Source organism: Malania oleifera, chromosome 11, assembly GCF_029873635.1.
Source record: "Malania oleifera isolate guangnan ecotype guangnan chromosome 11, ASM2987363v1, whole genome shotgun sequence".
Classification (NCBI taxonomy): domain Eukaryota; kingdom Viridiplantae; phylum Streptophyta; class Magnoliopsida; order Santalales; family Ximeniaceae; genus Malania; species Malania oleifera.
The window spans coordinates 35,451,262-35,479,029 of record NC_080427.1 but is presented as its reverse complement, the minus strand read 5'-3'; the positions used below and the strand labels follow the sequence as shown (position 1 = coordinate 35,479,029).

Sequence of the window (27,768 nt, the reverse complement as noted above, 5' to 3'; positions counted from 1 at the left end):
ATGTTCATCAACGAAGACGTTAATGGAATGGGTGGGGGAAAATGGTAGGGTCTTAGATTCTACAATCCTAACACATGGTTTTGGTGTATGATGTTGACTTGGAGGTATGGTTAGTTAACCTGGATGCAACTGTGCGGTTGTAGCCGGGATGATTTTTTGGTATGTCTTTGTGACATTGTGGTTGGTTCAGATAGTTTTGATGGTAGTATTCTCGAATCTAAGATGTATGATCATTAGATCCTTAGTGGTTACTTGTATGTGACTGAGAATACTTTGGATAAATGACTTTTGGAGGAATACCAAGTGAATGTCCTACCTCCCCCGCTATTCTAATGGGGTACTAAGTGAGCAACCCTGAGGAGAGCTCAGGGTAGGCTCTTGACATCCTCAAAGGGTGTCTTGGGCTGCCATGTGGGATTAGGAGCCCTGCGGACGATCCATTTGGGAATGTTATAGTACAGGTCTCTTGGCTTCAAGGTTTGGGTGCACGTCCTTTATAGCCATCGGCTCTACAGTTGGGCGGTATCATCTAAGACTCTGATTGCTGTGGGGATGAGAGTTACCCTCAATGCTAGTATAATATGAGTTATTTCCTTTACTGTTCAAGTTCGTGTTCGAGTTCAGCAGTGATTACCTTAGTTGGATCAAGGGCTGTTGAGTCATGAGACTTGACAGTTGGGTTGGAAGCTTGAGTGTTTCCTTGGATAAATATGTATACGATTGGGCTGGACTTCATGCAATCTTGCCGCCATACAAACGTGACTCCTAAACACTTTAGGAAGATATTGGCAAGGGTAATTCCTTTTGGTCATTGGCAAGGGTTTTCTTGTTGTAAAATGAGGATTTCTCATTCTTGTTTTATTTTTCCTTTTTTTATATCTTCTAATATAATTTTTTGTTTATCAAAAAAATAAAAAAAATAATAAGTACAAATGCACAATAGTATATATAATATGATACAATATAATGCTATATTATAATACAATATAATATTATAATATGACATTAGTATATCATTGTATAATGGTATCATAGGCATCTCCCTACCTCTAATTTAAGAAGCTTTTTATAAGTATTACTTCTAATAGGTGATGCGATATCCTAGCAAAATAAAAATGATAAAAGATGCAAGTACTTATTTATAGGTGGTACCAAATGAATGATCAAATGCCTCTTAATTCTCGATAGTTCCTTCTGCATATCACTTTTACTAAAAGTACCAACCACATACCACATTGGAACAGTAGAGCAGAAAAAATAAATAAATAAAGTGGTAAAATGACCTCGCATCAGGAGAATACTTATATGCCTCCAAGATCTCATTGCCAGAATGAATCAGTCCAGCAGTCTGACTCTCACCATCCAATCTACCACGTGACAGGGCACAAATTGCTTCTGAAAGGCACTTATTAATTGTATCCAGCGCCAGAGAAAATGCTCCAACTCTCTTCCGGATTTCTATAGACTGGATGTTGATGGTTCCGTGAGACAAAGAAGGTAAATCAGTAGACTAGGTTAAAGAAATTACTGGTGAACGATGTGAAAAAGAAATAACTCAACATCATGGAAGAGTACAAAATCAACACTATTATCAAGTGCAAAAGGCAAATGAGACATCTTAATGTATGAGCAAGGTAACAATTAACATACTGAAGTCTGCAGCATGTCATATTATATAAGGTGAATCCATAAATGAGACATCCTGATGCATGGCTATAGCATTATATACATTCATATCATTAGCAACGTTCCAGAATCTCCAATTTGTATTATGAAGAGGGCTTAACATCAGAACAAACACAAAAGGAAAAAATTTCAATTTTTACTAAGTCAAATGGATGAAGAGAGAAAAACAATGTTACCGAATCTTTCAAATGTTCATGTAAGCATACAAATTACAAAGTAACAACACAATTATTAGCAACTTTTACAAGGTCCAAGCAGTCCTACTCACGCCCATCGACACCATCCCAGATGCACAAGAATGAACACACACACACACACACGTATTTATATATATATATGTGTGTGTGTGTGTGTGTGTAAAATAATAGTGTATGAAAGTCTTCCAGCATATATGCCAAAATCAAGTGTCATGGAGACCCAAGTGAGGTCCTATAAAATACCTAATTAAATTCATGGGCGAAGGAAAGAAGAAAAGACGCCTTACTTTTTCATAAAGCCCAGCTTCCTGACACTGGCGTGCAGCTTCAAGCAGAAACTGTTGTCTGGTTTTTGCATCAGTCAGAAAACGTTGCAGCTCACCTTCTTCAGTGCCTCTTGAACCAAGTAACAGATAAATCCCACCATCCCTTAACAACAGCTCAGTTAGGAGTTGCTTCAGCATCAGGCTCCTCTGCCTTTGCTGATCCACATTACCTCTCCCAAACCATGACAGCTGACCACCACCCACTGTGGCTGCAGCTTGTGCATAATATTCCAGTGCCATTGGAAGATTACCAAGGCGAAAATACTCTGAACCATACTGCCTGATCAAGCTAGATGTCTCTGCAAAAGCGTCCATCATCCCCAGTTTCTGCCCGGCTCCAGCACCTTCAGAAATAATACCATGGTCCGCCAACACAATAGCTATATGGGTAGCATCAATGTTATATCCTTCATCACCTGTTTCCCTGGACAGGTATAGGATTGCGGGTAGCAACTGGATGCTCAAAAGCAAAACATACGGATATACCAAAGAGTCCTTTCCATTTTTTGTATAATATGATGGCTCAAATTTATTTAAATAAGCCTGCAAATCATCCAGGCTGTAGGGTATTAAGCCCTCATTGAGGACAATAGAGGAGGATCCTGCAGGGCAGTCCCTTACAGCCGACAATTTGAACCACAAGAAATCTTCAATGGTGTTAAAAAGAGTCGGAAGCTCTCTAAGCAGGCGATCAATCTGCCTGCGAGAACCAGATATCATAGCATAAAGAAGTAACTTTTTTTTGTCATATGCAGCTCGACCAATCCGATCACCCATCCTTAACAATTTTTCACATTCTTCCAAAGCAATGGTGGCAGTATCAGCTGATACCATACCTCCAGTGGTAATCCACTCAGTAAGCTGTAAAGGAGGAGATCAACAACCAAAGCCACTAAAATCTGCCTCAAGAACAAGAACTCAATAATCAGTACCTGAGGAGCAAACTGGTGTGAAACACGAGATGACGAGGCAACTTCTCTTGCTTCATCATGGTAGCCAGTTCTCAAGCAAAAATATATCTGCATTTAATACAAAAAAGAAAAAAAAGATCTATTATGCAAGCTGAAAGAGGAATTGAAGAAGATTAATGCATAGAGTTAAAGCAAGTTGGGTACAATAGAAAAGTGTTTCGAGCATGTTGTGTGATCATAGAATACCCTTAAAATTAAAAAGGAAGTTTCTATAGGACGACTATTAGACCAGATATGTTATATGGATCAGAATGTTGGCCACTAAGAAACAACATACCAAAAAGCAAAAATTGTCGAGATGAGAACGCTAATTTGGATGAGTCGTATAATGTTAAAAGATAAATTAAGGAATGAACATATTTGTGGTAAGTTAGACGTAACTCCTCTAGAAGATAAGGGAGGGGTGTCTTAGATGGTTTGGGTATCTGCAACATAGGCCAAACAGTGCGCTAGTGAGGAGGAGTGAGCTAGTTACTGTGAGGGGCAGTAGAAGGGAAAGGAGTAGACCCAAAAAAATAAATTGGAATGAGATAGTAAGGATTTAATAGCCCTAAATTTGTCGGAGGAAATTGTCCTTGATCGTGTAAATTGATGGAAAAAGATTCGTACATTTGATCCCACCTAGTGGGACTTAAGGCTTGGTTGTTTGTTGTTGTTGTTGTTGTTGTTAATACATAAAATAGGAGTTGGTTTAAACCATAACTATTTAAAATTGGGGGGAGAAGTACTACATGGGAGACTGTTAAACATGTTTAGCATTAAACCACCAAATAATTCTAATGAGATAAGGTAGGGGCAATGCCTAGGCTCTCCTCTTGCAGAGACTTTTATAAGCAAGCAAACCAATAATTCAAACAGGCATTTCAATTTCCTCTGTGAGAAGGGAAGTCATGTATAAAACAGAACAGAAAGCCCTCACAGCCTTCCCTCAATCAAAAAAATAAGGGGGGTGGGGGCAAGTGAGGGAAAGGAATAGTTTTCTATTTTTGAAAACAATGGATTGGATAATAAAATGCTGCACAAAGATGGGATTTTACCTACACCAGTGAAGGTGATTCCTAGGAAGGCTTGAGAAGCCCAAGAGATATTGGATGAATTGGATTCAAAAATGGGTGATGCTGGAGGAACGAAGTGGGATTTGTTGGGGTTAAGTACAAAGCGAAGAAGGGTCAGAGGGGTAAAAATAATAGTGCTGTATATCCTCAAGGAACAGTTCTTAAGAAAAACAAAAGCATGAAATTGACAAATGAGAGCATTCGAAAACAGACAGAACATCTAAGAAGCATAATGTAAATGCTACAGAAATTTAAACACCCATGTGCACAAAGATGTGGCAATTGACTAACTAATTTAACCAAAATATAGTTCTTTCATATAAATGTTTGCAAACCTTAAAATCTGAAAAATTACAAATTCAAAGTTGTGCAGAAATACAAGATTCATCAAATGGCATTGACTCATACAAACATGCTGCAATTTGAAAAATTACACAACAACAACAACAACAATACCAAGCCTTATTCCTACTAAGTGGGGTCGGCTATATGAATCATTTTCCGCCAATTTATGCGATCATGGACCATTTCTTTTGATAGATTCAAGGATATTAAATCCTTACTCACTATCTCCTCCCAAGTTAATTTTTGTCTACCCCTACCCCTTCTACTGCCCCCCACAGTAACTAACTCACTCTTCCTCACAGGTGCACAATCAGGCCTACGTTGCAAGCGTCCATACCATCTGAGTCGTCTCTCCTTCATCTTATCTTCTATAGGAGCTACACCTAACTTACCACAAATATGTTCATTCCTTAATTTATCTTTCAATGTTATACCACTCATCCATCTAAGCATCCTCATCTTGGCAACTTTTACTTTTTGAATATTATGTTTCTTCGTCGCCCAACATTCCGATCCATATAACATAGCTGGTCTTATAGCTGTCCTATAAAACTTCCCTTTCAATTTTAAAGGTATTCTACGATCACATAGCACACTTGAAGCACTTCTCCATTTTACCCAACCTGCTTTAAATCTATGCATTACATCATCTTCAATTTCTCCTTCAGCTTGTATAATAGATCCAAGGTATCGAAATCTGCAAGTGCTATTTATTTCTTCATCATCAAGTTGAACTTTGTCTCCAATATTCCTCTTATCATTACTAAAATTACATTTCATATATTCTGTTTTATTTCTACTTATCTTAAAGCCTCTAGATTCCAAAGCTTCTCTCCATAATTCTAACTCAGCCTCTACTTCATCCCTAGTTTCGTCAATTAATACAATATCATCTGCAAATAACATACACCATGGAACCTCCTTTTGAATACTCTTAGTCAATTGGTCCATCCTAAAGCAAAAAGATAAGGACCCAAAGCAAATCCTTAATGTACACCTATGGTAATTGGAAATACTCTAGTTTCTCCATCTATAGTCCTTACACTAGTCATTACTCCATCGTACATATCCTTAATGACATCGGTATACCTATAACATACACCCTTTTTTTCTAAAACCCACCATAGAACTTCCCTAGGTATTCTATCATATGCTTTCTCAAAGTCAATAAATATCATATGCAAGTCCCTCTTCTTTTCCCTAAACTTTTCCATTGATCTTCTTAAAAGATAAATAGCTTCTGTGGTAGATCTCCCAGGCATAAAACCAAATTGATTTTCTGAGATCTTCGTTTCTAACCTTAATCTTTGTTCAACTACTATTTCCCATAGTTTCATCGTATGACTCATAAGTTTAATTCCACGATAGTTATTACAATTTTGAATATCTCCTTTATTTTTGTATATAGATATTAAAGTGCTTTTCCTCCATTCATCTGGCATTTTCTTAGTTTTTACAATTGTATTAAAAAAATTAGTTAACCATATAATTCCATTTTCACCCAAGCATTTCCAAACTTCAATTGGGATGTTATCCGGTCCCATAGCTTTGCCGTTTTTCATTTTTTTAGTGCAAGCTTAACTTCGTTAACTCTAATTTTGCGAATAAATCTTATACTTTTAGTCTTTTCCTCATTTGACAATTCTAAGTTTAAGTCTTCTATTTGGCAATTTGAAAAATTACAACAAAAGAAATTTACATAGAAATTGCTGCTAATTCAGTGTCATCTTTTTAGATAATAAAAAAGATGTACTAATAGAAAAAGATGATACAAGCAAGAGGATAAGATATGCCTATCCAAGCATTTTGTTGATTTTTTTAGCAAAAATACATAAAAATATGTCTACTCAAACCCGGAAAAAAACTCCTATTTTAACTAAAGAATTTTGTACTTAACATACTTAACAATGCCTTAAATTTATTTGATAATTTATAAGTAAATAAGAAAGTAATTGTCCATCAAAACAAACTTCTGTAAGTCAGTTTTTATTCTAAGAATTTAACTAGTCTTCTTATTGAATTAATCTCCCACTTCTGTGTGGGTGGGTGAGTGCACATACATGCTATTGTTAGTAGGATTTATAATAAGAGAGAGCTTATGAATTTGAGTGATTATAAATTAAATATATCAATTAATTATGCATCTTATAACCAAGTTCTTTCCATAAAAATTATTCGCTATTAGAACTATTGAATAATTTGGATACAAATTATCAGAATGACGTGTTCAGAACCTGCTGCCAAGTGGTATCAACTGGAGGCTGCCTACGAGCATCACCTGCATCAAAATCTAGAACCCCATAATCCCTCAAACGAATCTGCAGAGAAAAAAATAGAGAATCACAAAATAAAAATAAGTAACCCAGAAAGATAACACAAGACTCCAGTATCATGCAAGAGGCCTATAGCACTACAACAGGCAAATTCCAAGCAACCAAATAAGGGAATGTGCGGCCGAACCCGAAGAAAGGCACGAACTCTCTGCAAATTTCCTACAACCCCACCAAGAGCAGCCTACAATGAGATCATAAAATTATCAGGAAATATAATTTTAGAAACACCAAGTGGTAGGTATTGCATTTTTTTTATTTAGAAGAAGAAAAAGAAGCACAATGTAATCAAAGAAAGAGCTGCCTACAGGAGGAGCATAAAGCTTTAAGCAAATCATATAGGTAACTGTGATTAAGGTCATTAACCAGAGTCAGGATACCAAGGCAAAAATAGTAGTTGAACGAAAATAAACATGTTAAAAATGGACATCAAAACTCCAAGCAATATTCATTAATCGAAACTGAACTAAACAACATCAAATAATGGTGTACCAGATAAATTATTACCTGTGCAGGATGACTTTGGATGGTATCCATGATATATTTCTCATGCCCCCATTCCAGGTGGCGTCTCGCACCAATTACTAATGACATTCTTCTTGAAACACCCCGTTGAACAGTTATACCCTCTCCCACCAATGACTGAAAATACTCATCAACAATTAGTTGCATGGAAAGTTCAATAAAGCAAATGCATGACAAGAGCATTTGTAAGCCATTCATGCCCACAATTGTAAAATATACCTGAACCAGGTGCCATATCTTCTGCATGCTCACTGATTTTCCACCAGATGTCTCAAGACCTAAACTTTCATAAGCCCCCTTGAAAGCTGCTGCAGGCTAATGAGAAAAAGGTGCAAGTTGATCAAACATCTCTCCAATAGTCCAATGAGAGGGGAAATGTAAGTAGACAATAAATCTAGCACTATACAATTAAATAACATGCCCCACCGAAGTACAGTGCTTCAACATACGAATACTTATGTACAAAAAATTAAAGGAAAGAGGGGTAAATCACTAAATAGGGTATTCAAATCCCACCAGCCGGATGCCTGAACCCTACAAACCGCCAAGATGACACTCAGTACTATGGAAATTTATAATCCAATTGATTAGTTAACTATCAAACAAATACAAATATATCAATACTGTAGAAATTTATAATCCAATCAATTAGTTAACTATCAAACAAATACAAATAAAACGAAATTAGATGACCTAGAACTTTAACTTTCAAATAACGAAATAATAGAGAAAAAAGGAAAGGAAAAATCTTTTAAAATGAAGCAGATATATTTGTTTTCTGTTAATTTTTTTAATCAAAACAGAACAATGCAAAATGCAAAACTTCTGAGTAACAATAACTGAAGCATTACTTTAAATGGTAAGCCACGCTCTCGTGCATTGTTCAGATTCTTCACAACTTCAGCATACACAGAAGCCTTTTTCTCAAGGATAGGCTTGTTAGCTAGAACTGCAAGCTCCATGCTAGAAGGACCAGATGAAACCTGAGAAGTAGAAGCCATGGACACTATTTGACCTGGAAGAGGACTTCTTGTGCTTGAATCAACCAAGTTAGTCTTGGGTAATGTAGAAATTCGAGTCAAACTCTGAAGAAAGTTCCTTTTTTCCTTTTGCCAATCTTCCTGTCAAGCATTGAATTCAATGGGCAGTTTAGTAAACATGAGCAAAATCAAATCTCTTGTGCTTTCATCAATTGACCAACCCTTACATATGGAAACACAAAAGCATGTTCTCGTAATTGTGTGCAACAACAACAACAAACAACAAAACCAAGCCTCAGTCCCACTAAGTGGGGTCGGCTATATGAATCATTTTCCGCCAATTTATGCGATCATGGACCATTTCTTTTGATAGATTCAAGGATATTAAATCCTTACTCACTATTTCCTCCCAAGTTATTTTAGGTCTACCCCTACTCATTTCGTAATTGTGTGCACAGATGTAATATGCATGCAAGCATTCTCTTTTTTTTTCCTGCACAAGACAGGGGGAAGTGGGTGTTGTGTTTCATGGAAACAGATGTAATGGTGGGTTGCAGCACCAACATGCTAAACTAGGTGGAGTGTTGTCATGTCCAACATGGGTCAAACAAAGACATGCCATCAACATGCATCTAAAACTGTCAAATAAAATACAAATTTCAAACTTGCATACAGCATGGACATGGCCACAACATAGACCCCACATCACATGGGAGGGGTGGTTTCCAATTTTTTCTTTTAAAAAAAAACACACACACACACCATGGGGCTCTTTGTAAAAGTAGAGAAAGAAGGTAACTTCAAAAAAAAATATTGAAAAAATGTGCTTTAAGACGAAAGAAAATAAGCAAATTTCTTTGAAAGCTTCTTCAGGATGGTTGTTTATACACCAAATGTTGGGACTTGGATGCGACTATAATTTTGATGGTTGATTTATTGCTGTCATTCTGCTACTTCTTTTCATATTTGGTTGGTTCATACATTCAATTCATTTATCATTATATTTTATATTTACACATTCTCTTATATACATGTCCATGCCACATCATGTCCGCCTTTTTTTATTTTTCTATGCCGTCACATTTGTGCCTTGTCATCTTCCAGGTCCCACATCCCATCTGGCACTCCAAAAGTATATTGCAGAGAAAAAAAGACAAGAAAATACAAATAAATAGTCCAGAAAGATAACATGAGACATCTAGACCCCAATAAAGTCATCATGAACAGCTCAGAGTTCCACCCAATAAGAACTAATTTATGTTCATTAAATTAACTAAACAAACAAGCTTGAACAAAATGTTTAAGCTCATGAATAAACAAGCCAAGCTTGAACATGTTAAAGCTTGGCAAGGTTGAGCTAAAAAATAAGCTCATTTCTAACTTTGTTGTATGTTTGTTTGACTTGCCTATAGAAATTCATATGGGATGTCATGCATCAATCTCTATTCTCAACAATCTCTTAATATATTTCTTTTGCAATGGAAGAAAAACAAAAGGTCTCTTACCCTTCTTGTAGAGAATATCCTGTGTTTATGGACTAAATGTTATAGTTTCTTTGTACTTGGGTGCTTCCTCCTTCAGTCCTTTTAGTCAATATATACAGTTTAATTTTCAAAAAAAAACAATTACTATGCAGATTTATTTTAATGCAATAGACTCGATTTATTGAAATACCAATAAAGTATATTAATTATTTTTCAAAAAAATAAAATAACAGAAAAATCTTGTTAGATTTCTTCCTCATGATATTATAATATGATAATTTATATTTTTTACAAATTATTAGCATTTGATAACTCTACTTACAATAAGAAAAAATGTTTATAAAATGAAATAAACTACAGCTGGGTAGTAGCTCAAGCTCCAGTTAATACTTCAATAAACAGGCTTGAACAACTATACCAGGGTCGATTTAATCTGAGTTCAAGCTCAAGCTTGTGTATGAATTTAGTGAACAAACATCAACATAGCAAAGCTGTTCAGTTTGATTCAGCTCAATCGCAGGCCTCTAATTAACTTCTTAAACTAATATGGCACATTCAAGCATTTGAATAGTTAATATTTTCTGGCTGTCTGACATTCCATTGGACACATTCTTGCACACTAACCTCCAAAACTTTCATCATGTAATCACTGAAACTTCTAAGATTATCCTTTTGAGCTTCTTGGACAGCTGAGACCACTGCCATTTCGCGAACCTGAGGTGCAAATATTGCAAAAGAAAAGATCAAGCCAGTGGGTAGTAAACATTATTAAGCAGAGCAGGAAAAAATAAGTTGGTGAGTGTGCATTGGGTTGTGCATGTGCGCATGCATGTCTTCATATGTGGAGCATGTCAAAAAGAGCTAAGTGCAGATAAACTACTAAAGGCACTGCAAATAATCCAACTACATTGGAAAAACCACAGTAAATCATAGCTGCAGAACCTTGAGCACATGTTGCACAGTCAAAATGTGTGCACCCTAACAATTAATAATTATGGAACAAAATTCTGGCACTCCATTCAAAACTGACAAAAGATAGCCCAGGATTACAATAACCTAAATCCAGGTCTGACTCATAACTCAATAGATAGGTAGAAGAAGGCTCATAAGTCACCCCCACACGTAACAACTTTACTAGCTTATTAATTTATCCAAGTTAATTAGTACATGGGATAGTTTTCCGATTTTTCTCAAACAAAAACCCGCCAAATGGGAGGAAAAAGCAGCACAAAGATAATCTTATTCACTCAACTTCGTAATTGATAATCAGCATCTTCATCATGAGAGAAGAAACTTCAGATATAGGGAAGCTTATAATTAACCTAAAAAGAATGACAATAAAGAAAGGACGTAAATTTTAATGGAACCAAATAAGTTGAAGAAATGACCTCCACTACAGTATTTTCCTCCCATTTCCATACGCTGGATAGCAAAGACGATGCTTTAAGCACTTGAAATATATAAATTAATCAGCCAAAATCTTTATTGTTGATGGGTCTGCCTTTCTCTAGGATGGAGGGAAACAAAGAGGGTTATGAAAAGAAAGTGAGCAACACCTTTTCGTGACAGGGAACCCAACCCAGAAATGGGAACAGGATCAGTAAACCTCTGGAAGCCTGTCCTTCTCTTACTACTCCAAGTCTCAAATAACTAATGGAGATTCAAACCCCAACTGAGGATGCAGATTGTCCACCCACTTACAAACAAGCTAACCCCAAGAAGGAGATGCAAAAAGCAATTCGGGCTATTTTGCATGTTCCTCCTCATTTTATCATCCTGCAGCCCTACCTTAGTCAAATGGTACTTGATATCCATTTTTGCCTCCTATGAAGATGCCTCCAACAGGGATTTACAAAACAATTTCTATTCCTAGAATTGGCAAAAGAAAGGGAAATTCAAGACTTCAACATTATCAACATCAATTCATTAGGCCAGAAGTGTAAATCATTCATGGTGTGATTTATAAGGATTAATAACAAAATCATATTACCCCCACTAACAAACATAGTAGGAAGCAAGCAAGCAAGACTTTGCAGTCTACGAGTAAAAGAAATGCCACCAAAGCCTCCGGGGGAGGGGGTGGACACGGGACACGAGAAAAAAGGAGAATAATTTTACTGGAAAAGAATAAGAAACAGCAAGACAAAGAACACATCTCCAGCTGCTTGACTTAAAAAATTTGATTTCGATATGATGTGGACAACTTTCAAAAGACACTACTTAAATAAAACAAGTAAGCATGCCTTTCTTTTGTTGACTACATTTTTGCATGTACATTTGAACCACAGGAATTCTTTAAAAAAATTATTTTTCATTACTTCAAGCCAAGCAGGATATCAAATACAGATATTGCCAATCAGCTAAATACATTAAAATATATAAGACAACATAGATGTACAGCATTTTCTTTGTGCGATCTAAGTGAACTAAAGTCAAAATTTTAAAAATAAAAAATAACAAGCAAAGTCACAATGGCAATGTATCTGAGTTACACCATTTGTCAACAATTTAAAGATTTTAGAACATACCTGTTGCAAATACTCATCAACACTTGTTGCCTCGGCTGGGAAAACATCCTCAAACGTGGTCTTCAACAAGAGAAAAATATATATATAAATGAGTATTTTAATGAACTGCAGCACCGAAAATAAAGGAGGGAAAAGGGCCAGCAAAGAAAATATATAGAAAGTTGGCATATAACAGACATTGAAATTTGATTGAAATTATAACTAAAGCAAATGAAGTGGGGGACTTGTACATTAGCATATTAAAGACCATTCACTGTTTCCTAAGGCAAGAATTGTGAAAGGAGAAATAAATCACACCAGAACAGCATGTATAAATCATATAATTTTGTTCTCATCTACAAAGGCCCATGGAATTTACAACAAATTCATCATTTTCACATACATTGACCTATCAACATCCTTGCAATCAAAACACATTAAAAAAAAATCAATATTCATATCGAATTGCCAGAGTTCTAGATAAAAGAAATTTTTAATATTCAGAATATTTTATCATCCTGCCTGAAGTGTAGAACACATGTTTTAAAGTGATTTATAGTGATGCATTCTTCATGGATATTATAAAAAATATACAGGCTCAAAAGCATGCTCGCGAATAAAGTAAAAAACTTAAAAATAAATTGTTACACTATTAGCCAACTATTCATGAATCAAAATAGTAGTTGGATGCCTCCTATAACTCCAATAAGACCTCTCCACAAAACCATTCAACAATATGATATTTAAAAACCACCCACGCTGTTCAAAAACATCGCTATCTCTTTCCATCATCTACTTCCCACCAAAATCAACATTGCTCAGTGTAATTTTGGTATTACCTAAAACCTCTAGCCTGGAAAAGCCTTGTCAAGGGTATTATAGTCATTAGAATGTATTTAATTTGCATTATAAATAAAGGGAGAGACCTATCTTCAAGTTAGGTCATTCATTTTAATCAAATCTTAACATGGCATCAGAGCAAGATCCAATCTAAACCCTATTCCCCTCAGCCATCGCCAGAAAACACCATTCCCACGGCTGTCCTTCCCATATCCACCTCCCTCCCATATTATTTCACAAAACCAACCATACAACCATAAACAGGACCCTCCGAAGCCTAACCCCACAAAACCACATCACCAGAGGAGCCCCCACGGGCCGGCCAAATGCCGCCTGGCCCAAACCCATGCGCCAGCGCATGAGTGAAGTGCTGGCCACTTTTTTTCTTTTCTTTTCCTCTGCTATGCTCTGATTCCTTCTCTAGATTATATTGTCAAGCTGTTAGGCCAGTTTCGCACGGCCCTTTCACAACGGTGTGAAAATAGACAAACCGTGACACAATGCTATATCCGTTGGTGAGTTGTTCCCCTCGTCCATGGTTGTGTTGGTGCTTCACATAATTTGTGATTGTCCTAATTAGTTCTAATTGTTCTTGTTTTGTTGTGGTTTCTGATTTTTGAGTGTTGGGATGGAATCTATGAATCCCAAAAATTTGTTTCCTACATCACTGCCACAAATAACGACTCAAAAGTTCAATGGTCTAAATCTATTCGGATTTATTTAGCAAGATTAGCGAAATCTGACCACTTGCTCCAATCTTATCCTTCTAATGAGAAGAGAAAAGACATGTGAGTTCAAGAAGATGCCTTGATTGTTTTCCCTTTTATGGAATTCAATGGATCCATAGATTGCACGGGTGTGTATGCATCTAGATACCTGCACGGGAATTTGGAATTATGTCAAATTTTTATACTCCGGTAACATTAGATGTATGTATGATTTATTCTAAGAGTACTTTCAGTTACAACAAGGAGATTGGAGTATTGCAAATTATTTTGGAGAGATGAAGTGAATTCATGAGGAGTTTAACGTCGTGCAACCTATAACTGTCGACGTTCATGAGATGAAAAAGCAGAGGGAGCAGATGACAGTTCTTCGTGTTCTAGCAGGCTTGATACCCGAGTTTGAGGTAGTCCAATCCCAAATACTTAGTATTTTCAGATGTTTATTCTCATGACCTTCGTGCTTCCTTTAGCACGCATTATTCTACTCCTGCATCTAGCTCTGAGAGGAGAACCTTTGCTACATAGGGTGATTCTAGTTCTCTACCAAACAATCACAAAATTTATCAAGGTGGTTCAAGTGGTCATAATGGTAGATATGGACAAGGTAGAGGTATTCCTCGCAAGTGCACTCATTGTGGACAGAGTAATCATACTATTCAACAGTGTTGAGATCTTCACGGTAGACCTTCACGTGTTGCCAATGCAGCCACTGCCAACTCCTCACCTTTGGGGTCAAGTTGGGGGGAGGGGGGGCAACATACTGTATCCATGTTAGAAGAAGAGTATTCCAAGTTCTAGTAGTATCAAGCGTCAGAACAAACTTCTCTTCCCATTGCATCTCTTGCCCAAATAGATAATGACATAGTATGCTAGTCATCCAATACTTCTAGTCCTAGTCCTTATCATAGACTCCGTTGCCACTAATCATATCACAAGTACACCTAACTTCTTCTCCACTCTTCAATATCCCGCAAATTTATCTTGTGTTACTCTTGCTAATGGATCCACCAATATAGTCATGGGAACTAGGACTATGAATCCCACTTCTTCTATTTCTCTTCCTTCAGTTTATATATTCCCAATTTTCCTTTCAATTTTATGTTCATTAGCAAAATTACTAAATCCATAAATTGTTCAATGACATTCTTCCTTGATTCTATGGTAATTCAGGATTTGAAGACAAAGAAGACGATTGGTGGAGAGCATGAAGCTAGTTGACTCTATACTTTGAACCTCTATCTCCTTCTACTGCCTACACTACTGCTGCCACATTTTTCCAAATTCATTGTCGCCTTGGTTATCCTTCATTGGAAAAGTTAAAATGTCTTGTTCCTAGTTTGAGTTATGTGTCTAGTCTCAAATGTGAGTCTTTTTAGTTGGGAAAGCACAATCATGTTCCTTTCGCTTCCCAAGTCAATAAACAGGCTGCAAGACTTTTTATGTCAGTTCATTTTGATATTTGGGGTCCTAGTAGGGTTGTGCCCAAGTTGGATACTTTGTAACCTTTGTGGATGATTATTCAAAAATAACTTGGTTATATTTAATAAAAGATCTGAGTTATTTCATGCATTTTGTGCCTTTTTATTCTAAAATAAAGACTCAATTTGGTTTGCTAGTTCGAATACTTCGAAGTGATAATGCTAAAGAGTTTTTCAGTGCACAATTCACTGCCTATATAACTCAATTTGGTATTGTTCATCAATCATCATGTGCCCACACTCCTCAACAAAAAGGGGTTGCAGAGAAGAAAAATAGACATCTTCTTGAAACCACTTGCACCTGACTTTATCAAATGCATGTACCTAAAGTGTTTTGGAGTGATGTTGTACTTACTAATTGTTATCTGATTAACAAAATGTCATCCTCTATTCTTAGTGGTAAAATTCCTACCCCATTCTCTGTCTTAATTCACCTTTACTTTTCTTCCTCCTCGTATATTTGGGTGTGTGTCCTTTGCTCATCAACTAATTCCTTGGGTGGATAGTTACTCAGACACTCAACAGAGATATCATTGTTATAGTCTTGTGCTGCATCCCTTCTTTGTTTCTACCAATGTTACCTTCTTTGAGTCTACACCTTACTACACCCAGATACTAAGCGCTTCTGAGCTCAATGAGTCTTTTCCTTTGCCTAATCTTACAAATTCTACGTTGTTGTCCTTGCCAAACCAACCATCTGAGTCTCCATGTAGTTAGAGCCCTTCTCATCGTCTTGATCATCCTAATTTGCAGAATAACTCATGACGACAGCTCCAAGGAAGAGACTCCCCTCTAGCTTCTACTACCACGCTTTTGGTTTCCTCATCTGATGATCATTCTTCCCATAATGTTGATCCTAGTATTGCTATTCAGAATGGTAAACCCACATGCACTTAACATCCCATTTCCACCTATGTTTGTTATGACTCTTTATCAACCTCCTATTATTGTTTTGTTCCTACTCTATCATCTACTACCCTTCCTAAAAATGTTTTGGAAGCCTTAGTCCATTCTAGTTGGAGGGGTGCTATGGTTGAAGAGATGAATGCTTTACATGACAATGGTACTTGGGACTTGGTACCTCTTCCTCCTGACAATTCTGTGGTTGGTTGTCACTAGGTTTACACTGTGAATATCAACCCTAATGGTTTCGTGGCTCGTCTAAAGGCCCTTCATGTTGTTAAAGGATACACTCAGGTGTATGGTCTGGATTATTCAGATACTTTTTCTACAGTTGCCAAACTTACGTCAATACAACGGTTCATCTTGTTGGCTACTACTTGTCATTACATCAGTTTGATATGAAAAATGCTTTCTTGTATAATGACCTTGAGGAAGAGGTTTATATGGAGCAACCACCTGGGTTTGTTGCTCAGGGGGGGAGTTAGGCTAAGCGTGTCAACTCAAGAAGGCTTTATATGGTTTAAAACAGTATCCTTGAGCATGGTTTGGTCTTTCAATGTTGTAGTACTTGAGTTCAATTTTCAACGATGTGTTGTGGATAATTTCGTGTTTTATTTTCATACTTCATTGGGTAGGATCCTTCTTATTGTTTATGTGGATGATATTGTTATTACAAATGATGATGATAAAGGTATTCAGAGTCACAAACTTTTTTTTACAAACTCAGTTTCAGACCAAAGATTTGGGACCATTGAAATACTTCTGAAGTATAGAAATATCTAGATCTTGTATTGGAACTGTTTTGTCACAAAGGAAGTATGTTCTTGATTTGTTGGATGAAGCTAGCTTGTTATCATCTAAACCAGTTGATACACTGATGGATCTTAACAGCAAGTTAGTGTCGGATACAAGTGATTTGCTACCTAATCATGGACAATACGAGAGACCTGTTGTGAAGTTGAATTTATCTCAGTCACTCGGTTGGATTATCTTTTGCAACAAGTGTTGTGAGTCAATTTCTAGATTCTTCGAGGAAAAATCATTGGGTCACAGTAATTCGCATCTTGAGATATCTCAAAGGTGCACCCAGGAAAGGTTTTTATATCATGATCAGGGTCACACTTATACCCATGGATATACAGATCCAGATTGGGCTGGATTGCCTTCCGACAGGAGACCCACAACCCACTACTATATCTTGGTTGGTGATAATTTGATTTCTTGGAAGAGTAAGAAACAAAGGCAAGGTCAAGTGCTGAATCAAAATATAGAGTTGTGGCTCACACAGCTTGTGAACTTGTTTGATTGAAGAACATGTTGGAAGAATTGGGTATTTCTCATTCTCAACCTATGAAGTTAAGTATGACAATCAAGTTGGTCTTCATAATGCCTCCAACCCAATCTTTCATGAGCGGATGAAGCACATGGACGTTGATTGCCACTTTGTTCAGGAGAAACTTGTGCAAAAGCTCATTACTACCGCTTATGTGAAAGTCAGATATGCAGCTTGTTGATTTATTTACTAAAGCATTGGGGGGTGCTCATGTTAAATTCATTTGTAACAAGCTAGGAGCATAAGACATTTATGCTCCAACTTGAGGGGGAACTGTTAGAGGTTATTTATGTCTTTTAGTATTCTTATTATTAAGTTGGTTAGTGTGTTAACTAGTGAGAGTTAGTAAGGGTATTATTGTCATTAGAATGCATTTAATTTGTATTATAAATAGAGAGAGATACCTATATTCAAGTTAGGTCATTCATTTAATCAAATCTTAACACTCTACAACTTGAATTTAAAGGCATAGAATGTATCATCATCATCATCTTTAAACCCATGAATAGAACATGGCAAAGCACCATCCAATACCACAGCAACTCCTAACATATGAAACAGGTTCATCGTCCAGTTATGAAACCTTTGAAAAAAGAAGAACTGAAGTCTAGCTGCTACACCAAGTTGGTTACAAAAAACTGATGGCCCAGTGAACAAATCAGGAATACAGAAGCAAAAACAGTAATTGGAGCAAAGAATGCAATTGCAAGGTGGCAATTGAATAGATCATGTTTGAATTGGTGCAACATGGTGCTTTTCATATAGATGAAATAAAGTGAATGGTAGTTTAGTTTGTTTTATCAATTCTTTCTTGATTTACTACATTACTGTATATGTATTTATTAAGGCAATATTAGTAAAAGTCCCTTTTTACCTTTTTGTCAAACAAAACCCTAAGAGCTTCTCTGGTTCTCGCAGTCATAGGCGCCAAAGGAACAAAACCGCTCATAAGCATCTCAATAACTCGGCTCAGTAAAGGCTCGTCAACTCACTCATTTACACAATGAACATGCTTGAGTAAATGAATTAAAAGTTCAATTTGAGCTTGGCTCAAGCTTGAGCTCAATTAAAAATTTAATAACCAAGCTTGAGCATGGCAAAGCTCGACTTGGCTCGTTTGCAGCCTAGGTATAACAATCTAATATAGGACAAGAAGTTGGGCAACAGGTAGACCCTTGTTGAAGACTATTGAGAAGAATTGGATCAAGGAATTGTTCATTGTTGTGTTTAGTTTAGTTAGCAGTAAGATTATGTGTATTGGGGGTTTGTTTGAAAGAGATAAGTCTTTTAGGGATTCATTTGTAATTTCATGTATCTCTAGAGGTTTACAAATACGATGTCAAAGCCATGTAAGAGTTAATTTTTAATGAATTCAAATTGAGAAGTTTAACGTATTTTTCCGTCCAACTGTATTTCCTTCCTCCTCTCTTCTTCCTTCTTCCTTCCTTCCTTCCTTCTGTTTCTCCCTGTATTTCTGCCAGATTCTCTCTTGGCTGTAATTCCTTGATCTTGTTCTGCAACATTTGAAATTAGAGGATCTAGAGCCCAAATTCAATTTTCATTCTTCCATTTCAATCCCTCATTTTTCCCTCTGGCTCCTCTTTTTCTGTACAATCCCAGCCTTTCATTTCCCTCTGCAGCAATCAAATCCCTGCAGAATTCTTGAACAAAACTTCTATTTTTTTACATCTTTCATTCTCTCCATTCAACACCATCCACAAAATCAATTACCAATCCCAGATTTCAGCCCCCTTCAGTCATCATCTCTGCTATAAAATTTTGAGTCTCCAGAAAATATACTGCAACTTCCACAAAAATTATGGCCATGACCCTCAAATTCAAACCCTAATTTCCGGGCATCATCTCATAGCACCTCTCTCACAATTAAGAACAAAAACTTCTGATCAGCCCCTCCCCCCAAATTTCATCAATGTCCAACCACCTGTGTGGCCAAACACACCAGATCGGTTGTCGCTCCTCTTAAACCACTTAACTTGCTGGGGTTTCCTCACCACACAACCACCACCATTGCAATCACCACCCCCTAATCTGACTTCCCCATGAATTTCATTGCTGGAAAGTCACCGCTGGTGACGCGCATGTGGGAAAAATTTCCCTGTTATGCAACTTCCAAACCCATAAAATATTTGCTTCCTGCCACTTTTTTTTGGAACTTTTAAGTACAAAACTGCAGTTTCGTGAAGTTGTTTGACAGAAATGTGGATTGTTTGAGTTTGGTACTCATTTTGAAGTATCCATCATCACTGCCAGTATCAAAATCAGACCTCAAATTTGTAGGTTGTCTGCTTGCTTATAGAAGTTTGTTTAATTACCAAAAGGCGAGACATACTTTACAAGAAATGGGAAATTGAAGATTGTGCTTGAGAAATTGAGAGTCAAGTTTGTGGTTTGCACGAATAAACTTACGATTGTCTATATCTATAAATATCCAGCAACATGATGACAAACTGTCAGAAAAAGAAATGGCCTATGTCATGCTCTGAACTCAAATATCAAGCCATTTTTATAACTTTCTCGAGTGTGGAGAAAATGTTTGCAAAATCATCATTGGCAGATGATGCCCTACGAATGTGATTTCTAGAAATGGGGTCACTCTTATGCAACTTCACCGAAGCCCCACCCAAAGCCGTATGAGGTATATTGTGTTGATAACACTACTTTACACATTCTTGAAAGATGTTCACTTCCTATCCAAATAGTTAACTATTTTGATGATGTTTGGTGTGATATAATACCCATGAATAATTTTTTTTTAATGAGAAAAAGAATTATATTAGCAGCAACCATATGGTACATTGAAGGAAGAACAAGATTTCCTCCAAAGAAGAGTGAGAAATACAGCCAAAGAAATTACAAATACAGCTAAAAATTACAAAAGTAGTTATAGAAGCACCGCTCTCCAATTCCTAACAAGATCAGGCAGCAGTAAACCCCTAAAGAAACCCGAACGAGTGGACCCAAATGGAGGCAAAAAAGACTGCTCTATCCACAACAAAACGGGGGAGGCTATGCGATTATTGAAGGTTTTATGGTATTTTTTTCACCCCATATTGTCCACAAAATAGCAAACACAGCACTATGCCATAGCACTTCTCCCTTCTTACTCTTTACAAAACCCCAGAAGGCAATAACTCATGAGAAAAAACCACCTACAGCTCAAGGAGGCACCCAGGCTCCACCGAAGCAAGAAAAAAGAGCAGCCAGAGGTGGGTAGCAACCCTACAATGTAGGAAAAGGTGATTAGTTATTTCATTGGACTTGCAGCGCATCACACACATATCAGGCTTAAGAGAGAGTCATGTAAGGCCTTCTGATTTGAAGCAAATCATGTGTGTTAATCCTATAGCCACTCTCCAGATAAAGGTTTGAATTTTGAATGGAACTCTAGCCCTCCAAACAATTTGGTTTCAAGGAAACAAGTTGGGTGTGGGAGATTTGAGAAGGTGGAAAAAAAAAAGGAATTGGTGGAAAAAAACTCGACATTTGACAAATCACCTTCCCACATTCTCACATAAACACTTCTAGAGATGGAACAAAATAATCAATAAATTGAATAAAGTGGTCAATTCAACAACCATTCTCTCGTTAAGATTCCTAAAGAAGTGGAAATCCTAAGAAAGAGATCCCCCTCGGAAGAAAGAAAGGCACTAATAGGTGCATTATGGAGGGAGGAGAGTTTAATAGCCAAGGAAACAATGACTCCCACAAACCCTCTCCCACTAAAGGATTCTCTCAAAACCACACTCTATTGTCATTGCCCACTTTGAAACGGGGGACTAGAAGGAAAAGACTAGCAATCCAAGACACAAACTTCCAAGGGCTAGCATAAGAAACAGAACCATTTCCTCTAGAGTCCCACCCATCCTTATGCACCCTGTAACCACTTTCTCTAGAGTCCTACCCATTCTGATGCACCCCAAACTTTTAATTACCTTGTGTCATAAGGAGTTAAGCTCTGAGGGGAACCCCCAAAACCATTCACCATTAAAGAGATGTTCTTGGAAACCACGTTCCCAAGCCCCAGCCCCAATTTAAGATTTGGGTCTATTAACAACCTCCCAATTAACAAGGTGATCTATCCTAATCTCCCCCGACCCCGACCAAAGAAAATCATGCATCATCCTCGGCAAAATCCTAGCCACACATTTGGGCATCTTAAAAAGATATCAAAAGTTTAATCGAAACATTAGATAGACTTGCACTAATAAGTGTGGTACAACCCCCAAAGGAAAAGTACCCCCCTTTTCCACCCCTCCAACCTCCTCCTAACTCTCTCAATCATAGGATCCTGAAAAGCCACGGAATTCAGATTTCCTCCAAAAGGGAGGCCAAGTTAGGAAACTGGCCCCTTCACAATAATGCATGCTACCATGGCCTCAAACCCCTCCAAAAACTTACTTCCCACATTGATGCCTACTACCCCACTCTTAGACAAGTTAACCTTCAAAATTGTAATCCTTTTTTAAGTTTTTAACAAAATGAAGGCATTTCGAAATTTCCCAACATTGACCTCAAGAAAAAACAATGTCATCTGTGAATTGGAGATAAAACACCTACATCTCCTACCAAGCTCCCAGCCTACTAAAAGTACCCTAATCACCCCTAGTCCTACATGTGTGTGAGCATCCTACTGTTTATTGTAATGTGAAACGAAAATGGAGACAAAGGGTCCCCTAGACTAAGCCCTCGATAGGCTCTAAACCAACCAAGATTGCCCACTAACAACAACAAAAATATTGATCGAGCTCGAGTAGACATGCACCCTCTTATCCGTCTTCACCACACACCTCCAAATCCTTTCCTACACATCAAATTATCCAGAAAACCTAATTCACCCTATCATATGCATTCTCGAAGTCCAACTTGAAGATATGACCCTATTGCCCCTACTCACATCCTTTCACCACCTATTTGACCACCAAAACTACATCTAGGATCTATCTATCTCTAATGAAGGCTCTCCCAAAACCTCTCTCAGCCTCTTAGGAAAGACTTTAGAAAAAATCTTATAAGGGCTAGTGAAAATTCCTCATACACGCAAACCTTTCCTTCTTAAGGATGAGAGTTAAGAAAGTAGAGTTCATGCTCTTACGGACCACAAATTTTTCATGGAACTCCTCAAAATATTTCATAACATCCTCTTGCATGATCTCCCAATTTTCCAAGAAAAAAAAAAGGGGCCATCATGAAATTGTCAATGCCTGGGGCTCTCTCTCTACTCATGTCAAACACAATGTTTCAACTTCTTCAATTTCAAAGGGCCTCACCTGCGACTAAGCTGCGGTAGATTGACAGGATTGCAATTCAAATCCTCTAGCCTCATTCTACTCAAGCATTCCTCAAAAAAATATGTTTATAAAAGTTCATTATTTTCACCCTAATATATGTATTCCCATCATCCTCACCCCAGAATCTAATCCCATATCCTTAGTAAAACTCTTCCTCCTCCTTCCATTAGCCACTCTATAAAAGAATCTGTGTTACAATCCCCTTCAGCGGCCCACTTCACCCTCCCACTTTAGCACTAAACCCTCATTCCCCCAACCAAACTCTCAACTACTTCTTAAACAAGGGGTGCGTCAACCACATGTTTTCATATCTAAATGGTGCGGGGCACCAATGCATCAAGTTGGACTCCAGGAGCATTGGGCAATGATCTGAGAGAGGCCACACAAGGGTCTCCTCCCTAACAAATGGATATGCACACATTGATGAACAAGAATCTATCAATACGCAAGGAAGCATGCCTATCTCCCGATGTTATCCAAGAGAAATAGTTCCTGCTTAGAGTAACATCCTCAAGCTCATTGTCTCAAACCTTCGAACCCCTAGTTTATCTCTAAAACTACAAATAATATTGAAATTCCCCCCACCCCAAACCATCCACTAGGTTACACATACCAAAAATGCTAGCTAACTCCTTAAAAATTGAGTTCCACAAAGATGATGAGTTTGGGTTGTAAACTTATGCGAACCACCACTCCCCAAAACCTTCACATTCAAACAAAACCAACAAAAAGGAACCAGCCAACTTCTTGAATTTTAGTCTCCTTGAAGAAAAAGAATGTTAGGTGTAATCTTATTAGGTAGTTTCTTAAACATCCTTTTTTTTACTTGTGCCGCTCCCCCCCCCCCCCAACCCCCAAAAGAAAAACCTAACACTCTAGGACATGATCTCCGACACCCTTAGGGACCCCCTGGAGGACCTTCCTCCCTTCTCATAATCCACATATGACACAAGTCTCGACAACTCCCCACTTAGTTTCTTGACTTTTTTCCGAAACTCCAACTCCTCAACCTTCAAACTCACTCTCCCCAACAAGAATATACTAGAGACAAACCCAACTTGTCTAAAAGTTATTAGGCATCCAGGTTTTCCCTCTCATCCTCTTAAAGGTCCACAAATCTAGAAGACCCCCTTGCAACAAACTTCTTATGGCAGAAAGGCGATAAAAGATCTTTTTTGGGGCAACATCAAGTCAGGGGGAGTACTATGAGAAGGGGTTATGTTACTTGGTTAGCTTTTGAAAGATCCTTTCCATGGTTTGATGACTTTCGAAGTTGAGCGAAAATTGAGACCAAGGACAATTCTGCAAAATTGGCCATGTACTCCTTGGTTCTCCATGATTGGATGATTTGGATGCGATTCAAGGACATGAGAACATGTCTTCACTATAATGGTAAGAAGATTATTTTGAAGGCTATTCTACCAACCAACGAAGGCAAAGAATTTGAGTATTGATCACGTCAAGGTTAGCAAGGAAACGCATGTGTGTTTGAAGGCATCCAAAATCTTCTAAACATTCACTAGATTGTCATTTTCGAAGTGTTCATTGATGTCAACTCTTAACTCCATTTCTTTATCTCTCTGGCGCTACCAAAGGGGCAAGGTTTCTTGCATCGCTGAAGCACAAACTTCCAAGTTCATTGCTTCTTATTTGTGATCCTCCAACATTTCTATTCAAGGCCAATTTTTTTCCAACTAGGGTAGATATGATGCAGGACAGGAAGTTGGACCATGAGTAAACCCTTGTTGGAGACTAATTTAGAAGAATTGGATGAAGGGATCGCTATGTTTAGCTTAATTAGTAGTAGGATTATGTGTATTTTGGGATTCGTTAGTAATAGATATGTCATTTAAGGTTTCATATGTAATTTCATGTATCTTGGGGTTTTGTGAAAGTCATGCAAGAGCCTATTTTTTATGAATTTGAATTAAGAAGTTAAATGTGGGCAACACCCCCCACCCCACCCCCCAAATTAATTATATCTTCATCTTCCTCTTCTCTTCTTCCTTCTTCCTTCAGCTTCTCTCCTCTGTCTTTCACAAATTCTCCCTTATGCAATTCCTTGATGTTGTCCTACATCACCATCCCAAACCCCTCATGTCAATCCCACAAGGCAATTATTATTTCTTATTTGATCATGGCAAGAGTGCAAGCAAATTAGGAAATACTGTATTGAGTTTAGGGATAATCTCAGAGATGACTTCTAGCATGTCAAGGTGACTCTCAAGCATAGAGTTATAGCGTTCCCAAACCCCATCTAAATAGAATTGACTAATCCTAAGCCAAATGGCCAAGAAGCTCAATGGCACTATTATCAAACAATTTGGAGTTGGGATTTTTTGCAGTATTACAGATACGAAAAAGAATAAGAAAAGAAAATATGGATTCAATTGTCAATTGCTCCTAAGTCAACTAGTCAAGAAACTCAACGCCACTATTAATGAACAATTTGAAGTCAAGCTGTCTTTTGCACTAGTACTAATACAAAAATGATAAGAAAAAAAAAAATTGGATCAAATTGCCAACTTCTCCTATCAGATATTGATCCAAGAGATGAAGACCCCCCCTCTTGATTAGTGTTTGGTAGGAGCCTAATCAAAGCATAACTTAAGAGAACGCCCACAAGGTGCAAGCTTGAAAGCCTTCCTAAGAAAAACCATCCGCACTGTCCTCAATCCTATTCCCCTTTCCAAATGAAAAGCTAGAGTACACACCAAATATTCTAGCGCCTACCACAACAAAAGTTTATGTTGTCATTTTTGCTATTAAATATGATGATAAAATCAATAATAAAAGCTTAAAAAATAATACAACAACAAGAGGCAAGCAAATATCTATGAAAGCAGCACAAGAAAATATTCACTGTATAGTCCTTACGCATCATAAGGTGACATTTGGGAATACAAATTTGGGATTATGAATTTAAAATTATGTAAACTAGAGAAATTTTAAATATATATGTGACATTGTACCCAAATTTACATAATTTTAAATTTACATTATATTGTATCAGCTACATTATAGAAAATACTATAGTACCTTAATTTCAAAAGATTTAAGATCCCGAGCAAGTTGCTCCGCATTTATTCCCTCACGGGCAAGTAGCCTGTGAATGCAAATTTTAACAAAAATATGAGGAAGAGGAAAATTATATCAATAAAAGGAAAAGAAAAAACAAAAATGACAACAGCTATTTTGGGAGGGTTGTGTGTCTACCAATGTTCTCATTTTTAACAGTGTCAAAAAACAAATCATAATGTGTACTCAACTAAGTTGAAATCATTGTTTTCTCAGGTATCTGCCTCCTAAGTGAAGCATTCTGAGTTTTCTTGCCTTTTCCCCACATTTTCTCAGCAACCAACGGGAGCATAAATGAAGTCATTGCAGACCATCATTCCTAAATGGTAAAGTAATAATAAATTTCCACAAATCCACAATCATGCTCCACTTGGCTTGCTAAGAAACCTAAGAAAGCAGCACAAAGATGAAAAATCAAACCTTCTAATTTTAGTTTTCATTATCAAATAAAAAGGCCCAAATATATACTGTAAAGTTAGCTGAGCTTAAGGTAAGCTAACAGCGGAAAATTTTAAACTGCACATTTCGCTCCTTTTCTTTTCCTCGCAACCAGGCAAAGGGTTATTACAACATACCGTCAAGAGAAAGTGCGAGTAAGGTACCTCGTAGCAGCATTTGACTGAGAAGGAGCCTCGGTTCGTAGAGTTTTCGCCTTGAGCTTCTTTGACAAGGCTTCTAATTGATCCAAATTCCTCTGAAAACAATGCACGCGAATTAGGAGCTAAATCGCGAGAGATGTAACATTTTTTATTCTCTAACTGCTAAAGCAAGTTCACTGTTCATAGCAAAGAAGTTTCTCCGAGGAAACAAAAGGAGAGTGAAGACAGCAGGGAGAGTGAACCTGGAGAGGGGGGAACTGAACAGAAGGAGCGGCCTGCTCGAGAAGCTTCGTGGAGGAGTGGAGGAGATCGGTCCAGCCGCTCATGTCTGATTCGTTCGCCATGAATCGAACCTCTGCAAAGCTCCTCGCAGGTCTGTGAAACACTGAGGCGCGGGGGGAAATGACAGCTTGGAGCCCTAATTTGAAACGGGGAGGAAACGGTAAAGTGGCGAACCCTGGGACGTGATACGAAAATGATAAAAATAAAATATTTTTTAAAAAAAAAATACAATATTTGATTTGAAAAAAATATATATATTTGATGGTCCTCCCATTTTAGCTTTTCCTGAATAAATTATTACATTTTTATTATTTTTTAAAAAATTACAATATTATCAATAATTATCTACATTTCCTACAAATGAAAAAAAAAAAAAAAATAGGCATGATGGGTGTATCATGTATGTTCAATTAAAATTGTGTTGTGTTTGCTTGTATAGGATTAAATTGTTTAAGTAAAAGAATTTTAGTAAAGGAGACGACATGCATATAAATCATTTTATAAATACATATTTGTTTTAATAATTTTCATACTTTATAACTTTTTTATTATTACTTAAAAATTTATGTTTATTTTTTAATATTTTTTCTTTCGCCTAAAAAAAGTGTTATAATTATGACAACCACTTCTTTTATAAGTTGCTTTTTAGAATTCTTTTCAAATGTTTTTCTTGGATGATTCATGCACTTCTAAGAATACGAACAAGTGGAATAAAAGGGACATTTTTTAGAGGTCCAAATTTTTTAATATAAGTATATTTTAGTTAATTTTTCAAGAAATTGTTACTAATAGGGGAAAGGGGTGAAAATTATAAT

General features: G+C 37.1%; 1 protein-coding gene across 2 annotated transcripts in view; it reads right to left on the bottom strand.

The window, feature by feature from the left end:
* Nucleotides 1-27,116, bottom strand: part of LOC131167315 (nuclear pore complex protein NUP93A) — a 46,120-nt gene extending 19,004 nt beyond the window's left edge. For both annotated transcript variants that reach the window (XR_009140093.1, XM_058126074.1), the window contains exons 1-13: nucleotides 26,914-27,116; nucleotides 26,675-26,766; nucleotides 26,034-26,100; nucleotides 12,428-12,487; nucleotides 10,524-10,613; nucleotides 8,287-8,556; nucleotides 7,655-7,750; nucleotides 7,418-7,552; nucleotides 7,041-7,094; nucleotides 6,815-6,898; nucleotides 3,142-3,228; nucleotides 2,171-3,070; nucleotides 1,284-1,465 (exon numbers count right to left, since the gene is read on the bottom strand). Coding sequence is in view for 1 of the 2 variants with exons in the window: in XM_058126074.1 (XP_057982057.1) it covers nucleotides 1,284-1,465; nucleotides 2,171-3,070; nucleotides 3,142-3,228; nucleotides 6,815-6,898; nucleotides 7,041-7,094; nucleotides 7,418-7,552; nucleotides 7,655-7,750; nucleotides 8,287-8,556; nucleotides 10,524-10,613; nucleotides 12,428-12,487; nucleotides 26,034-26,100; nucleotides 26,675-26,766; nucleotides 26,914-27,015 (2,219 nt within the window). In the remaining variant the exon portion in view is untranslated. The remainder of the gene's footprint in view (nucleotides 1-1,283; nucleotides 1,466-2,170; nucleotides 3,071-3,141; nucleotides 3,229-6,814; nucleotides 6,899-7,040; nucleotides 7,095-7,417; nucleotides 7,553-7,654; nucleotides 7,751-8,286; nucleotides 8,557-10,523; nucleotides 10,614-12,427; nucleotides 12,488-26,033; nucleotides 26,101-26,674; nucleotides 26,767-26,913) is intronic.
* Nucleotides 27,117-27,768: the final 652 nt, after the last annotated feature.